The sequence below is a fragment of the Pezoporus wallicus genome, unplaced genomic scaffold (genome assembly GCF_028554395.1).
Source record: "Pezoporus wallicus isolate ANWC-B61680 ecotype Strahan unplaced genomic scaffold, APGP_CSIRO_Pwel_v1 contig_3817, whole genome shotgun sequence".
Taxonomy (NCBI): domain Eukaryota; kingdom Metazoa; phylum Chordata; class Aves; order Psittaciformes; family Psittacidae; genus Pezoporus; species Pezoporus wallicus.
Genome location: NW_026635157.1, coordinates 2,662,118 through 2,680,720, shown reverse-complemented (window position 1 = coordinate 2,680,720; position 18,603 = coordinate 2,662,118). Strand labels below are relative to the sequence as shown.

The following is an 18,603-nucleotide window of genomic DNA, read 5'->3' as shown; positions in this document are numbered from 1 at the left end:
GCAGGACTTTTTGCTATAAGCATGGAAAAGTTACTTCTTATTTTTAAGGAGAGAGAGGGAATTTCCTCTAGGTTTTGACAAGTCTGTGCTATCTACCAGAACGGCTACCTCCATCTTTAGAAAGGGCTGGAAAGAAAAATTTAACTCATATTCATTCCTGTAGAAGAAAAGAGGAAGTTACCTGTCAAATGATAGTGCTCCTCACTCTCATTGTCTGTCAGAGACACCAGCTCTTTTAAAAGCAGAGGATATTTCAGCACTCTCTGAACAGGCTTTATGAGATATGACTCCAGTGTAGATGAGTGCTGCTTTGTGGGATTTCGGGCATCCAGAAAGGCCTTAAAGGCACTATCTGTTTTAGCTAGAAGTAAATAAAAGAGTTGGTCAGTTGAACATGGAAGTCGGAATCACAGAACACCAGGTTGGATGGAACCTCAAGGATCATCTGGTCCAACCTTTCTTGGCAAAAGCACAGTAGAAGCTACAATCATTTTAAAACACAGAATTGCAACTTGTAACCAGCACCAAAAGCCTCACCATTTTTAATAGATGGTTTACGAAGTAGTTTACACTATTCATTTCATAATAATTTCCTGCATTAAATAACATATATAAGGGCTAAGCAATTATATCAAGGTGAGATCTTCAGTGTAATTTTTCCACCACACTGCAGTGGATGGCAGAGGAAGGCAGAGGAAGTAACTTCTACCATTTGTTGCTGCTTTTTGGAGCATGAGCTGGATCTGCAAGCAGGAAAAACTTGTGGAAGATGTTTCTGTAGCTATTCAAGCTACTGTCTGGATGTTACAAAGAAGATCTTACCCCTTCAGTTCTGCAGAACCGCAGATCTTAGCTATTTCAATTGAAAGACATCTGTTAGTCCTTACTTTGCTCTGATATTGTCTACAAGTCAATGAGATGTTACAGTAGTTCTCAGCAGTTTAAATTCATGCAAACTAATTACAATAATGAAGAAAATAAATTACCTCTCTCAAGAACTTTCTGAACTTTGATGTGGTTTGCACAGAAGCCGCTGTACAGTTTAAAGTGGTCAGCATAATACAGAAAGGAGCCTCCGAGGGAAAAGAGCAATTTCTGAAAACACAATCAAAATATTAATTCATTACTAGAATCTTAAATAAATATTCAGGCACATAGCACACAGGCTCAGTGGTGTGATTATCTGCTCTTTCTATAAATATCCTATATTTTTATATGTATATATATATTTTACATGAATACACTACTGGTAGTAACTCCATGACATTGCTGTATTTCTCTGAGTGTAGAGTTCAGCCTATTTAGTCAAAGCCTGCAATTTTCTCCTTTCTGCCCAAACAGGTAACACGACTGCAGATACTTTGTCTTCTGTATCCTTCAAGCAGCATGGGAACAAAAATTAACAGATGCATACCAGGGTATATTGTGCTGGCAAAAAGCATGAGCAATAGGAAGCAAGGCATAGAAGTGCCAAAGCCAAAGACGACAGTGTAAAACAAACACAGAGGATTGCTTTCCAGCTGTTTTCCTACTTTCATGAGGGGGTAATCACAGGGCATCTCTGATGTTCTTGGATGAAGGAGAGGTTGGGAAGATGTGGGAGGGACTCAATCACAAGGGAGATGTTTTTAGAAAACTGCTTCGCAAAGCAAAGATAAGAAGAGTAGTGAGGGAAGAGGAGGGAGAGGAGAGCAGAGCCCTCTCCCTCTTTAAATCAATGTTTGCTCCACAAAAGGCAGCATCTGGGAGACCTGCCAACAGTCTCACCCTGAGCCACACATGAGGCATTTAACAGTAAAAGCTCCCAGACAGTAGTGGGTGAACTGGGCACAGCTGGGAGGCACACCTGGCAGGGCAGAATTCAGCACAGCAACATAACCTTTCTACAAAGGAGTTCTGCATCATTAGCATTGCTAGTTTAAAACATATTCAAAGTCCACTCTGCATCTTCCGCATTTCATCTTCTGCCATGGCAAAGAGGAAGATAAAACCATGACAAAATACACTTTCATAGCTGAATAGATGTCTGTAATCCTAAGTAAAGCTTTAAACATAAAAGCAGCCATATGAAACTTAGAGTTCTTAAAAGCCAGATTTCACAAACATTTGCAGGCATACTACAAAGTATTAAATGACAAAATATTTACCCGGAACTGGGATGGCGTTTCCAGTGTATTAAAATCTGAGGATGAAGATATTCCTTCTTCAAGGGTCTCCAAAAACACCTTCTGGAAATTCAGCATTTCTGGCAGACTGCCAAACAAGGACTCCATCTGTGAAAAACATCAGGCTATGAGGGACAGCACTTCATGCACCTAACACTGGTCTTGAGAAATACAGTCCCATAAGGAGATGGGCACACAAAGAGGCCAGTAACATCTTCATTAATGATTTTCAAATTGTTTTTTTAATTAAAAAATCCTCACAAAAAAAGCAAGGATTTCTCAGCAGTTAAGTCAGAAGAACAATTACCCTTTAAAGTGACTGAAGCACAAGACAGAAAGGCACTGACTGATGTAATTCCTATTGTAATCTTTGTTGTTTGCTTTTTCTGTCATGCTCTCAGCAACAAAAAAAAAACAAAAACAAGGGGCAAACTCTTAACCCATAAAAGAATGAAAAGCACACCTTTCAGTTTTTCCCTCACCTCATCCTGGGTAAGGAAGGTTTCATTCTGAAGAGGCTCCAAGTATAGCTCAAAGAGGCAGCTCAAGTCCTGCAAAAGAGAGAACTTGTTCACTTTTATGTAACCATTTGAAATTGTTCTTTATGATGTGACAGCTGTGGGATAGGGGTAATTTTGGGGAGCAAACTACAGATGCTCCTTTTCTATAATAAACAATACCTGCATGTCATTAGCCCTAAAGTGATGGCTAAATCGGACACAAATTGATTTGAGTAATGTTTTTGTTTCATCCTTCAGGCTTTACAGCTTGATTATAATGAATTATATTCAGAATAGGATGAGGAGACATGTTACAGACGATAACTTTCTAAAGAGTCCATGTGTATGGACAGCACCAAATGTCTTAATCATGTATGTTAGATAAACCACATAGATAGCCACTCATTTAAACTTCAGCAGTACTATTCAGAAGGGAACCTAACATTTTAAAATCCTATTAGTTATTAAAGTATTCAGTTATGTTTTCAGGGAGGATGTGATCAAGGGCTTTTTCAGTCACTTCTTCAAAGAATTGGTGTCACTTCTGAAGACTTACTATCCCATACCAAAGCATGACAGCAAGGCTGAGACCCAACAAAGGGCTCTCTGAAGCTGAGAAGGGATACAGCAGAAATTCTTATGGAGGAGTAATAAGCATCTCTCTGAGAATGACATAATGGGTATGTGCAATGAGTACGTGCCAGGATTTTGCCTGGTGCAAAATTTCCCATATGTCAGTGATCTCCAGGGTCATGTCTTTCTTCAAGCAATTCCCCTATAATAAACACCAGCTGGACATATGTGGGGGTTCATGTTCTGCAACGCTTCTTTGAGCTTTTCAGCATATGGCTGCATTAGTGCACTGATGGAGGTACTAACAATAAAAGCCTGGAAGTGTTTTCTCTTTTTCCATATGCAATATTGCAGTAAGTGCTGTTATCTGTAAGCATGTGCTTTGACTTCCGGTAAAGTAGATGATTCCTCCTTTCTGAAGGTCAGTGAATTCAATGTTTTCAGGTTTTGGTATCCAGTCACATGAATTTGGGGTTTACAGAAAGAAGAGACATACATCTAACAAATCATGGACTTATCAGGGCAGAAATAACATATGCATTACGCTACAACCAACTGGAGTCATGCCTTTTAGTTGTGCTGATTAAGAAATGATTATGCATCATTTTCTGCAATTAAACTTTTTTCCATTTTGTAGGAGAATATTCTGTTCTTCTACCAGATTTATTTTCATCTTGAAAATTAGGGAAACGTCCCATGGAAAATCCCTATGTTAACATACTGCAGTTATCTACTCCCCACAAATTGACACTCTCCAGTATCAATACAAATTGAGTAGACCTAAAGGTACTAGATCAAATCCGACAGCCTCTATCACAGGAGCAAGGCTGTTGAAAACAACAGGATAAGCAGACTTTATAGATTATGACCCTTGTAGAGGGCTGGTTATATAAAGGGTAAGCATGAATATGTTAAGACCATCCGTAAATCATGGTCAGCCTCAAAAACAAGGCTGTAGGTAGCCAGATTTTATTTTACTTTTTACCTTAACATAAGATTTCTCAGTGTCCATAAGTTCTTGGATGACTTTCCTCAATCTATCTGCATCAGAAAGGTGGCGAGCCAGTGGCCGTGGTGGTGGGTCCTGGTTGTCCTTCTGTCCTTCCATGCTGTTTGTTTGGACTTCTTGGAAGTTCCGGCACAAAGCACTGATCTGTTCTGCACTCTGTTAAACGAGACGAAAGGGACAAGCGCCAATGTTTTAGACTACAAGCTGTACTACAATTATTTTTAAGCTCCTCAAATTTTGCTCATGTTCCAAATTCAGAGGCCAGAGCATGCCATTGATTTTTGTCAACTATGTATCCTGACAGCTCTAAACAGCTTGAATATACAGCAGATCCAGATCACACTAGTAAAATGAAATGAAAATTTTCCAGTGATTTTCCAGCACAGATTATTTTCCGTCTTCAGACACAAGCTTATGGGATGCAAAACATGAGAGAGCCCTAAGGTATATCATATACTTTGCTTCTTATGACACTAGCATCACACTGTTTTCCATCTCTCTTATTTTGCAACACTGACTTCATAAAATAGAAAGAATTAATAGATAAAGATCTTTTAAGCATCCAGAACAACTGTTTTATTTGTCACCTGCTGCCTATATTGTGCGGTGTTTCTTTTCAGACAATGAGACATGGAGATGAAGGTTCAGATTCCAATGTCCTGGCGTTGTCAAAAGATATTTAGACGCTTTCTCTCCAAGTAAATACATAGCAAGATTTTGTGCTTTCAAGAATGGCAAATGGAAACAAAAAAATTTATATTCTTTGGAAGAATGATAAAGATTATACCCCCCCCCCCCCCAAACCCAAACAAAAACAAAACACACAAAAAAACCAAACAAAAACAAACAAGCAAAAAACAACAACAACAAAAAAAAACAATAAAAAACCAAACCACCAGGAAATTTTCAAGCAAGGTAGGAATTTGAGATGGAACAACAGTTAATCTGATAAGGAAAAGATGGGAGATATTTTTCTGACATTAAGAAATGGCTGTGTAGCTCACTCTTGCATGATCACCACCACTAATACCCAAGAGCTACTTTTGCAGGCAATAATCGTTAATGCTTACCTTGAAAATTATTCCACTGTTCTCCTTCTTACATGATGTTTTCCTGAAAGCTAGAGTATTCCTGCCATTACTCAATTCTACCATAACAGCTGTTGGTATCCATCTCTTTGTACTACATGAAACAATTCTTCAGTACTATCTGTACCATCTAATATCTTCTATATTCTTATATATATCTTCTTGAGCAAATGCACTCCAATGAGGACTACATGAATGCTGCCTTATTTCAAGTGGAAGTCTTGTTAAGAAATTGGGATGAGTGCATTTCAGAACTGTCTTAATCTGCACTAATTTATTCCCCACTCTTTCAAGTGGTTCTTTGGGGGTCTCCTGATTCACCACTGGTTGTCTGTATAGCTAGATTCACCAACATACTAGGCCATCAAATAAGCAAATGTAAAAGTTATTCTAAAACTGAACTGAGCTATACAAAGCCGCCTGTAAGGTGGAGGCTAAATGCACTAACAATATTAAATCACAAACATTCATGTGACAAAACATAAGTACATCACTCAGGCACATATGATGGGAATATATGCTAAAGTATCAAATATTTGCCATGTAATCTATATTACTCTGTGGTTTCCAGTCCCCAGTTTTTAACACTGCCATGACTAAAAAAAATTCTTTTTCTCGCTCATATGTGCCACCATCTTCACAGTCCCTGCAGGACTATGAAATTTTGATACATTTTGTATTTACAACATTTATTAGGACCCAACAAAACACAACATAAACTGAATGTTTGTTGGAATTACAGCTGCACACTGATGGAATATATTCAGAAATCAGTCACACTCTGAAACTAAAATTAATTAATGCTTTACAAATAAATCACATCTTAATTTAGGAAATGTGCGTGTATTTTAAAGCAACTTTTAGACAGCTGAATGCCAATGTACTTGAGCTTTGTTTTCTTTGTTTCTGATGTTAGAAAGATCTGTATTTGTATCAGAATTACTCAGAATTTTTGCTCTCTACAGCTCAAGATGTGCGTGGGCAGCTACTGGATACCCGGTCAAGGACACTAAAGGATATGAGACAGCCTATTGAAAGCGAGTCAAACATCATCATGAGGCGCAATTTTATAAGGAAGACTTAGAAGTCCTCTATTCTTCCCCAACTACCTTTGCACATAGGCAGACATTGGAGAACATGTTACATTCTCTATCCCCTTCCATTTTGGGGCCAGAGCTGCATCTGCCACCAAGAGGCACTGGATAAGAAAGCATATGGAAAGAGATGGTAGCCTTCAACATAAATACTATTTGAGCATAAGAAATTTCATAATAACAAATAAGTGGAGATTAATATAAGCTATTCTTGCTTACATTTCTTCCCAAAACACCCTTACCACCCAGGTTGGGATCTCTGCTTTTTTCCACACTGCTCTGGATGCTACTCTCTGCCTCCCACACTAAAGGATGTCCTGCACTCTATTATTTTTGCTGTTTAAAATAAATCTTTTTTAGAAAGGTTCTAGTGACAACCCCTGTGAACACCTCCTTTATAACTTTAATGTATAGGCAGAAGAGGCTCAGCCTCTGCCCCGTTACTGATTGTAGCTGCGATTTCAAAGCTACCAAAGCTACCTGGGCATTCTGGATGCCAAAGCATAGTTCAAGCAGTCCAGTGTCCTTAAGCCAAGAAGTCTCAAGAGGAGTCCTAAGTTGATACTGCAGACACTCACCGTAATCTTGAATTGACCCTGAATTTGCTCTGACAATGACACTGCATTAGCTAACACAGGCAGATGTGACTCTCTTGTACATCTGGTAAACTTGTCAAGAATATAGCTTCTTCTTTTATTTGCAACAAGACTGTCTCTACTTAGTAAATGGCAAAAAGAAATTGTTTATGACAAACTCTATAGTGTGCAGCTTATCAGAATGAAATAATTTAAATTGACAAAAAAGAAAAGTGCAGATGCCTGACTATGAGCAAGGCTGCAAATTAACTGGGTGCAGAGAAAAAGCTGAGGAGAGCATACAGTGGAAGCTACAAACTTTCTCCAAAATCCATCACTTGAGCTTACATATGCCACTGTCAGCAACACGCACAGAAGACTGCAAGCATCTTCAGCTTACCTTTGGCGCCGAACAGAAACAGATAAGGTTGAAAATGCAAAAATCTAGACTAATAGTGATAAAGAGTTGGGAAAGCCAACTGGAGCTTATGCAGGGTTTATAGAAAAAAAACAAAACTTGCATTCTAGAGAGGATGAAGTTAAGTAGCACTGTACAGTTTTATTGGCCGTTTTCACAGATTTCCCACAAAGCTGTATAAATCCTCCTGCAGACCTAACAGTTAAGGGAAGCAGCCTCCTGCCTCTCTCCTGGCCTCTAAGAGAACAGAAAGATGTGTAGAAACAGCCCTGAGAATGGCTTTTCATCCCTGGATGTTTGGACTTGGACTTGTACCCATGCTCTTTTGCAGGGAGTATTCCCTGTGAATGTGGATTGCTCACAATAACCTTAGAAGGGGAAGTTCCAGTGCACATAACTGTCAGCTTCACCCACAGCAGTCAGCTAATACAGTGATGCTCAGATTGTCAGATGGAGATGAAGCACATCTCATTTTCAAGAATACTACTAATATGAAATGTTAAAAGATTATTCCTTTAAATTGAGCGAAAGGATACTCTTACAAAGAACTTCTTGCAGATTTTCTTTGCTTCTTGAAGACAAGCATATCATAATTTGAGGCTGTGCTATCCCCACCAGAATTTAAAAACTCCATAAAATTAATTGGTGAGAGAGCAGAAGACATTAATCAGCAGTGGTTAAGCATTAGTAGAACAATTTCATGGCTACCCTGTGACTTTCTACTGAATTATACTGATTGAGCATAAATGCTGCACAAGGTCAATTAGCGTTATGGTGTCTCTGCTCATTGCTGTGTATTTCACCCTCATTTATACACCTCATACGCTCCATCACTCAGTCAGGGTTTGTTTGAAAAAGTGATGAAAAAGTGTATTTTGAGTAGGCTTAGAAAACTCTACAGCTTAAGAAAGACTCCTTGAGGGGGAAGAGTGGGTCTTAAAGCCATGCCTTTTGACGAGTTTCCAGATTTCTGTAGCCTTGAGCAGGACATCGCCCACATCTACAAGGTGATCACCAGTCTTTTGAATTCCTTATCCAAAGAGGAAGCATGCTCAGAAAACATCCTGCAGAGATAGATTAGTCTTGTACCCTCCAAAACCAAACAGCTAACAGTTCAGCTCAGCTTGATGTATGCATTTCCAGGAAAACTGAATGCACCATTCAACAGAAGAAATACAATTACATGGGATTCTGAGAACTGAACAGCTGGCCTGAGACTTCTGAACATCCTCAATCTGTGGAAAGAGAAAGCTTTTGGAGATGTACATCACTTCTCCTTTGTGTTAGAAGATGCTTCTCTCCAGAACAAGGCAGTCATAACAGACCTTTTTTTTTCTTTTTGTAGGTCCATCACTCTACAGACATCTCTGTCATCCTCAGACTGGGAAGTACTTTGTAACCAAGCAATGTGAATGGCTAGAGAGCTGCAGGGCTTAGCTTCCTTAAAGACCACTGCCTTATATTATGCACCAATGCAGTACGTGCACTGCCCTTAATTGTTTATTAAGACTTAAAAATGTTAGTAGAGTTTTACTGAAAAATGCCTTGTGGGATTCCACTATATGTATCTGGGCAAAACTGCCACTCAGCTTCAGGCAACAGAAGCTAAAACAAAGTAGTAGCCTCAGTTATCACTTACGTTTTGGCACTTCTCTTTTTCATCCCAACTTCCAAGAACGTGAAACTGTTCCTGACTGACACTTCTGAAATACTAGGGGTCTGTTTTGTTTTGCTGTGTATCTTGTATGTCTTCTAATTAAAATGTGTAAAACACTGCTAAAGAAAAGGTATTTTTTTTTAAAGTGTCCACTCAGATCCTCTGTAGCAATAAGCCAAGCATAGTTACAATTATGCTTTAAGGAGGAAGAAACAAGCCCTTTACATCGCATTATAAAAAGCTGCCCTACCAAATACTACTGGACCAGACAACAGGGGAGGAATTAACTACCAACTTTAGTCTTTGAGTCAGAATTTCCTAATTTCAGGGAGATTGACTTTAGCAAATTCAACCTGTTCCATAACTCAAGCAGGTGTCACCACCCTCAGTTAGAAATCACAAGTGCAGTAAGAAGAGGGGTTGATGACCTAGTAGCTCTTTCCTGACAGCACAGACCAAGGTCTGAAAGAAGGCTCGAATGCACTCTATGTAAAACAGCTAAGATGCAACCCACCTGACATGGTGCCTGAGCTATTAACATGAGTTGTGGAGTGGCAAATCTTCCCTCTCACCTGCCATACAGAGAGAGATGCCCATCCTTCTCCTTGGGTGTAAAGGAAGGACTGCTGGTGATTTGAGTACTTGACTGAAATGGTTGTTATAAACCAAGTCACAGATACCTGGGCCCAGGAACCTGCATCGACCAGGTCCCAAGGACCAGCAGCTCCCACTTTCATAGATGCTGTGGCTCAGCTTCTCTAAAATCAGTCTCTAAAGTCACCTGACCCAGTCATAACAAAGTCAAAGGCAAAACAGAAGTCACTTCCATTGTGAAATGCTAAATCCTGACCATACAAATTGTAAAGCTGAGAGCATCAGTAAAATGAAAAGCGAGGAGCCTTGACAGCCCAGGTCACAAAAAGGAGACTCTTGTCAGATAATATTAAAGCACACAATGCAAGTTTTCCCAAACCCTGACCTTGTGAAAATACTGTCATTCTTTCATTTTGCATGTCCTTATCCTGATGTTGGCAACTTTTAATGTATTTTTCTACCACCCGGGTAACATATTTACAGCCTTCTTATATTCCCACAGCAGTACCTTGATTGTAGCTCTTTTTTTTTTTTTATCCCTGTTTCCACAATCCTACATTATTTATGAAAATCCAGAAAAATAGTTAAAACATTCTTGCTGCAGTTCTTTCCAAATTTCCCTGAAGAATCTTATTACAACCATCCCACTTCTCTTCAAAATCTGGATTATGACTTAGTCCTTCCTCTGACACAAGTGAGAAATAACTATTTGCTTGAGCCCAGCAGCAAAGAGTGCAGGCAACCAACGAACCCTTCCCTCCCCCAAACTTCAAAAAGCCAAAGCCTTTTCTCATGCAGAGTACTGGTAAAAAATCACCCAACACCACACTTTACCCGACTCCATTATTTGATGCTGGGACAGTCACTGCTTATAAAGCTCAGACAGCCTGGAATGCTCCTGCAGCCCCATTCACCTACCTTAGCCTAACTAAGAAGCACCCCACAGCTTAACCCGTGTCGCTGAAGAACTCACCACAGAAAACATCCTGTGCAGGGAGCCGTACGCTGCTGCTGCCTGCTGCTGGGTTTTGCGAGCCAGCGCCAAACTCTTCGCTCTGGCTTTACTCCTCCTGAAGGCGGGCATTGTGGCTTGTCAATACAAACTTTGCCAGAGGAAAAGGCCCCTCAGAAGGAAGCCACAGACGTTGCGATCCCTCACAAACACACCTTCTTCTCTCTGAGCTCAGCTGCTCAAGTTTCTCTTTTGTGCCGATTAACGAAAATCAGAGACACTGATGACATACCAGTGTAACAGAGCTAAGCAGCGTACGAGAGAGCACAAACAGACCTGCAATGCCTCCCCTTTATTACTACAAATGCAGGGAAAATGTGCCAGATGAGAATGGTGTTTTTATAAATAGCTTGATGTAGTGAATGCAGGACAAAGTGCAGTCATGGCAAGGGAAGATGGGTTTTAGCTCCCCAGAAAGGTACCTGCCTGTTAAATTTACTGCATAAACAAAACATCAGGTGCTTTGAGAAATTTAGCCAAATAACTAAAAATATCTAGAGGGCGTTGACCGCCCTGAAGGTCAGCATGAATTATCAATGGTACTGATGCTGTCTCAAGGGTATATGCTGCTAAAAGGTATGGCATACAAATATTCTTATAATGATAAAATGAAAAACAAATAGGCAGCTCTTTGGATGTCTTCTTTACATAGTTGTGCTTGTTCTTTGTTTGAACTTTTTAAGTCATAATTACATCAATAAAAAGAAATCTAAATTGTGCTCATTAATAAATTCAGGCTTGAAAGGCGAAGTCCACATGCTGATACATATTCACACAAAACCAACCAGGTCTACAGACAGATTATTCTAAAACCAATGTAACTTTAAAGAAAATATAATAGGACATGACACCACTGAGCTTAAGAGTTGTAAGACTGACAAGCAATTCATTGAAAAGACAACAATACCATTGGCATAATAAAACTCCCATGTTCCCTCTATCACAGCTCTGACAGTATGCAATGAAGCTGAGCTATAAGGGTTCATTCCACACCGCCCTTGTGACAGCCTATTGCTCTCCAGAAAACTCTTTTCTAGAACCCAAATGATACATCCAGCCTGGGTATCTATATCATTGGTTATGAGGGTGCTGCTTCAGAGGTTTCAAGGATATTCACCTTCATACAAGCAAGGGAATGGTGCAGCCTTCTCCTTTAATTACTGCAATTAAACTTACATCCATCTCTTTCCAAATCATTAGCACAACTTGACAGCTCAGCATTTGCCAAACTGCAGAGCTCAGTTGCTGAGCAGCTGCTTATCAGAGGAACAATGATGCGAGCCCTGAAACAACACTCTGCTGATAATGATGCAGTAGGAACCTCTTGCTTAGCTGATGTGCTTTGCCCTTTCTTCCTTTTTGGAGACAGATTCAATGGGTGAGAAGACTATGTAACAGAAGACTGAGGAAATGGCCTCAAAGGATTGAGAGAAGTTTTACCTGCTCCCTAACATTTCATTTTTCAATGGTCACACAGCTTGGTTTAAAAATCCAGTTATATGGACTACTGTGTAGCATGTACAAGGCTTTTCTTATCCACCATTAGTGGTTGCCTTTGCAGTAGTCCACAGACCCTACGGATACACAGAGCAATTCTGAAGAGAACTAAAAAAAAAAAAAAAAAAAAAAAAAAAAATAACTACTCTGTGGAAATTAAAGGTTTACAGCACCACATATGTCATTTTAAAAATAACACAGGTCAGGTCACCAGATCCACATTTACTAAGAATATAACTATACTGTCTGGAAAAGTACTGTTTCTTCGTTTCCTATCAGCATGAGTTGTGGCAATTTCAAGCTCATAACAGATTATGTCTTAAAACACAGCTCATCCACTGGGACCTGGGGAAAAAAAAAACAGGCTGCTAAATTTCAGGTCCAAGCAATATCGTCAATCTTGATGAAAAACAATGACAGGCCTTTTCAGTTCCATATTAGGAGTTATTCTTCCCAGATTTGTTAATTAAACCTGTGTTATTAGCTAGCCATATGCCAGCTAAAAGATGTTACCAATTAACAGCTTTTTTTAAAGTATGTATTCATTAGAATAAAACCCAACTATGTTTTAGTAATCCTTCCAGCTTGTATTGAGGGACTTGCATAAATCAAAAAAGTTAAAAAGATGCTAAAATAAGCCAAATTAATGAAAGCATTTTCTTTAGCCATTCTTCTCCTCTAGAAGCACACAAACACACACTCAAGCCCTTTTCAAGAACATGTCTCCTATGTAAAATTTACATGTAAAATAATCAATCACCTTAAAATACTTTTAAGATGACTGGAAAAATTACATAGCCTTGTTGTTTGTTCCTGTGTGCTTTGAGTAACGCACATTCCCTTTACAGACATCTGGTTTTCATCTTCTCATTTTAGAGGCACCAGGCTTGATAGTTAACATAACAGTAACATCCTTTGTAATACAGGCTTCCCTCTATTGTCCTGCTATGTCTAGGTGCACTTACCGTCATCGAGTTCATTTCCCATCCTGCTTTTGCCCTTAATGCATGAAGGCAAAAGGCTAATTTTGCTCGGTCTGTATATACTTTGAATGAAACAGCAGCTTGCCTCCGGGACAATTCTGAGCATTGCAGGCTACTTTGTAAGTTCAGTCTGGACCACCAGTGAAGCAGAAGCATAATTTGTATATACATTTTGTATTTTTTAGATATTTGTATGTGTGTGTATATACGTACATATATGTATACATATGTATACACACATCTACATAAACATACAATATGTACATACGTATCTTGGATTAGGAGTAGCCCTGTGACATTAGTGGTCTCTAAGTGTTATAAGCTCAGGTTTAATTCAGCTGGCCTCCAAATCTCTACAGTGATCTAGAGGAACTCTGCTTTTTACTTTTTTCAAATGGGGGGGGTGATGATTTTTCTGAATATTTTTCTGTTGCACTTATTATACTAATAACATGGCTTTTAAATGCCTTCAAGATGTATTTTCAAAGCATAATTTGCCACAGTGAAGACATCTATTTTAATTCCAGTGCTGAAAAAATAGTTAACATTCCAAATATTTAAAATGAATTACTGTTTAATTTTTAATTCCAAGCATTGTAAATACTGTTTGTAACATTCTCACCCAAAGTCTTTCGGGCTGAATGCAAAAACTTTTCTCAAGAGCTGAATTAGAAACTATGGCAACCGCTGAGCCATTATCTTTGCATTCATCTTCCACAATATATTTTTGCACTGTGCCTTCTTTGGAGTCAGAGATGGCAACACTTAATCTCTTCTTGTTAGTAACAGGTATATTGCATTTCAGATGCTAAAAGACCAAATAATCCCCTGTAAAATACAAATACAGACCTTCCAAACTCCACATCACTCTCCCCTAGTTTTGCTGGGGTTTCATTTAGGCACTACAGAAGGATTTTGCTGCCTCAGAAGCAAATAATCACCGTGTGAGTAAAGGTCTATGTAAATTATTAAGTGCAGACAGGCATATAGTGCTATGGACAACAGGTACCAGAACATGAAAATCTGGTGGAACTTCCCTGTGCGTCTGACTCAACTGACCTCTTATTATCTCTGATTTTGCAGAATCAGCTGCAGGTAGCAGATTTTATTAAGTTTCGGAATTGCCGGTCTACCTGTTGTCTTACATATTGCTGACAGCACAAAATATGGATCAAAGCCTCACTGAAGTATGTAATAGCACCCAGGATGCGGTATCTGTCTGAAATTCTATACTGCAACTTTGTGAAACCTTAAGAGACTTTGTGTCTTATGGGTAACTGCTGGGCACATGACATACCTTGACATGCACTAAAATTGTGCTCCAGTGTTCTGCATCACAAGGGGAAAACACATACATTATAGTCAGCATGTTAACTGAATAGTGTCAAACTCTTAAAACAAACCCACCAAATAATCTACAATGGGCAAAGAGGTTACCCAGTTCCCTGGGTCTGTCAGAAGTGTGATTAGATAACTGCCTTTCATTGCAAAGTGAAATGCTGCCATCATATCCTGCACTGCAGGTGACAAGGATTGCCTTTGGAGGCCCAGGGTGGTGGACTCCCAGGCGACTTCCTGCCCCTCACTGGTGAAGTCGCAAGCATCTCCAGAGGCACTGCTAACTGTATCCTGTCGCAATGAACCAGGACTGCTGTCATATGCTTCTCTTTTCATCTGCAGGCAAGCCTTGTGGATTTTTCCCAGAAGACTACAAAGAATAGCTGCATAAGAGATTCTCCCACCGGCTTCTTTCATTTGCAAGCATCCATACATCACAATTTCTTCTCCTGATCAAAAACATCTGCGCATTTTGCACTGACAACTGCCACAGTATTTTCGAAAGGACATTTCCTTCAGCCAGAGGAAAGACAACAAATATCAATTCCAAATGCCAGTGACTCAGTGTAATAGCACAAAACAGAGCAACACAAGTTCACACCTCTGCATACAAGAACTGCAGTTTCCCTTTGCTCTTCTTTCTTGGAATTCTTATGCCTCCCTACCAGTAACTATGCACACAGGTCTCCATCCTTGACCCTATCTTGACCTAACATCTGGTTACAGATTTCACTCTAAATAAAGCACCTTTAATGCTTTGAGCTTTATGGTTTCAGGGCTCCTTACTATGTTTGCCAGTCAACTGCAGTATTTGAATCTGGGACAATCTATACTGTGGGTCTGATGCATTTAAAGAACTACAGGATCGAAACAACGAAGTGAAATCCAGGTCTGGGGTTAATGGCAAGCATTCTGTAACCTGCAATCCATCAATTTTGGTGTCTTCTCTGAGGGATGGAATAAAATCCTGAATTAATGAGAAAAATTCTTACAGACTTCTAACAGGCTACAATTTCATTCATATCACTGACACTCTCCTCAAAAGGCACATGATGACAGCAGGGGCCCAGCCATGGCTTCACACTTCTGGAGCCAACAACTCTGGTTGGGCTCACTATAGGCTGGGCTGTCTGCAAGGGAAGCACAATAATTAGCAGAGCTTCCTGTAGGCTTCTCCTTAGATTTTGATGCAGAACTGTCTCCTCCAGGCACAATGGAATCAAGCAAAACCACTGCTGATGAACATGCTACGTTCCCATGTTACCTCTTACACTCCCTAAATGCATCTCACATCTGGAAGGAAATGACACCTGTATTGCAGAGAAATATACATGATTTTGAGAGTACATCATTGTTAACCCCCTTCCTACAAAGGACAGGGGAAAAAAAAGTATGTTAATTGCAGATTACTCCCCAAGCTTCTGGATCTCATCAACTGCTAAAACGAAGTTCTCACAATTAAAATAAAGGAAAGATCCTTAATATCCTATGGATGCTGAGTAAACCTTCAGGCAGGCAGCTCTCCTGCAATTAATGACACGCTGTGCAAGTGCAAACTGCCTGGGCAATGCAAAATAGAGCTAATGAGAAGCTATCACCATGAACATCATTTAACCGAGATTGCCTCCATGCAAGAAATAGGTTTGGAGCCTTATGGACATCGTAGTTTTTTCTTCCTCTTATTTTACTTTTCCCAGAGGGACCTCTGTTGAGCTTCTGGTCATTTCTACTTGGCTTTCTTTCAATGTAACTCAACAATTGATGTTTATTTGAAGAATAACATTTTACAGTCTTTGCTTAAAATTCATCCACACACATTTTTATTTTGCTTTCTTTTGGGTTTGGGGGGGGGGTTGTTGTTGGTTGGTTTGTTTTAGATTTCCCCTAGTTTTATTTCAATATTAACATTTCTTTTGGGATGTTTTGGGTATAAAGGTCACTAACTGACGGGCAAGAAAGGATGCCACTTATACCAAATGGAGAGAAACACAGCTCTGAAACCTACCAGACACATGTTGACATACATACATACACTGCCACACCATTCTAAATGTAATCAAAATACAATTTGTACTTGTCAGTTTTTATGTTTTATGCACCATATCATTACAAATCTTCTTTCTGATTCAGTATATTTTGGTAAATCTTTAACTTTCTCACTGAAAAGTTTTACTAAGAAACTGTTGGACTTTGATGGGAAAAAAAACACCACATCTCTCGACATTTACCCACTGAAAGACAATCGTCCAATTCTTACATACACACACCCAGAATGATGATCCTTATCTCATCTCTGAAAGTAAGTGAGTGTCATCACCAGATCAAAATAAGTAATTTAACCACCATGACCACATATATAGCATTTACTGACAGTGCCAAGAGAAGGTCATTGGTTATGTTTTGAGTAATGGTGTACCGAACTATCCTACAGCACATATGCTACAAATCACATGCTTGTACAATGTTTTCTAGGTAACAAGTCAGAAGAATACATCATTCCTAGCATTCACTTGCTTTCTTTTGGAAAATAAAATACCATTCAAACAAACCATAAACATCGAACAATTGTGTTAATTTTCTGCTGGGATTGGACTACATGAATAATGATTACTAACTGCTTTTGCCTCTACTATTCCATAGCAACTGTCATAGTTGCCCACTAACTGCTTTTGCCTCTACTATTCCATAGCAACTGTCATAGTTGCCCACTTCCTCTCCCCAAAAATCAAACCACATTTTTTAGTTTAACAATTGAGAATTCAGCCACCAGCAACAGGACAGGCATTCTTAATTCAGGTTTAAACCTAGACCTGAATGCATATTATATCTCAGGATTTTTACCCTTAAATTAGTCTGTCTGAATGAGAACTTGATGGCTTTAGCACTACTTCTAATGAAGGGGCTTCAAAATCAGTTTGAGACAGTTTGAAGATAAAATACTAATTTCTTCAATTTATGAAAGCCATCCCTTGGGTACATGGGTATGCTGTATATACAGGAGGCCAAAACCAAAAGCGTAGCAAACTCTTTACAATACTTGTTGATTTTCATTACAGAAATAGCCATATGAAGTCAGCTAATAGGTAACACAAGGATTTCCTTTTTGAAATCATGACACATGTTTTTCATCTGTTGAAAGCACTGTCTTGGGAAACTTGTGGTGGTAGCTGGATGATGCAGAAGTGGGAAGATGGGTTTGCTTTCTGACCCAGCCTCAGCATTCACACTACTTGGGCAGCATCTGATATGCAAATCAGCAGCTCAATTGCACATACACTTTAGATTGGAAGGGTTGGAGAAAAACCTTGACAGTTATCCAATTTAGGCACATTTGCGCATTGGCTCCTTGAGCACAGGAAGCGGGACTGCATGCAGGAAGACCAAAAACCAGATTCCTCAACATGGTCCCAGACACACAGAGTTCATGGAAACATCTGCTTGTTGTTGTACTTGCAAAAACTCCTGTCTGGCAAACGGAGGACTGTCCACAACTGGCATCACAATAAACAAAATATACAAACTTTAACAGCACTGGAAGGATGATTTGACATTGCGTAGGAAACTTGAGCATCCAAAAGCAGACTTCTGAAATGCCCAAGCACATAGGTTTTTCTACTTTATTTTTTTCCCTTATATCTATAAATATAGACATTTCAAGTAGGGCCATAATACTGATCTGCACCTCATCCCTATAAAAAGCTGAAAGTATTTGATGAAAATGTTCCATCCTGCAGGAGATGAAGATTTTCATTTGCCAAAGATGCCATTCGGTCTGCTGACCAGATAGACGGCAAGTGAACACAGGAGTGGAGAAGCAGTGAGCTGAGCTAATCTAAAGCAGTCCATGCTAAGGAAAGGTGTTCAGAAATTTTTCATCATACTCTCTGTTCATCGCATTAAGAATGATATTCCCAAGGAAAAAAAAGTTTTCTCCCTCTGCAGTGAGTAGTATTTGTTACTTATTTTTTATTAAGAGGTGGTGAGATAGACTTGGCCATATATACGCATACTAATGAATGACCAGTAACCCATTCTGAGAGTAGACTGACTATTTTAAGAGTTAACAGTAAAGCAAAGGCAATTTCTGTAAGTCTCGATGC

General features: G+C 39.3%; 1 protein-coding gene across 4 annotated transcripts in view; it reads right to left on the bottom strand.

Moving 5' to 3' along the window:
* The window catches only part of TIAM2 (TIAM Rac1 associated GEF 2), a 134,524-nt gene that overhangs the window by 8,693 nt on the left and 107,228 nt on the right, over positions 1-18,603 (bottom strand). For 2 of the 4 annotated variants that reach the window (XM_057406274.1, XM_057406292.1), the window contains 5 exons: positions 4,224-4,403; positions 2,648-2,716; positions 2,148-2,273; positions 987-1,095; positions 182-361 (listed from right to left, as the gene is read on the bottom strand). In XM_057406274.1, coding sequence (XP_057262257.1) covers positions 182-361; positions 987-1,095; positions 2,148-2,273; positions 2,648-2,716; positions 4,224-4,403 — 664 coding nt within the window. Of the gene's footprint in view, positions 1-181; positions 362-986; positions 1,096-2,147; positions 2,274-2,647; positions 2,717-4,223; positions 4,404-9,061; positions 9,465-14,602; positions 14,750-18,603 lie in introns of those variants that run through there. The other 2 variants (XM_057406283.1, XM_057406302.1) reach the window with 2 other exon arrangements.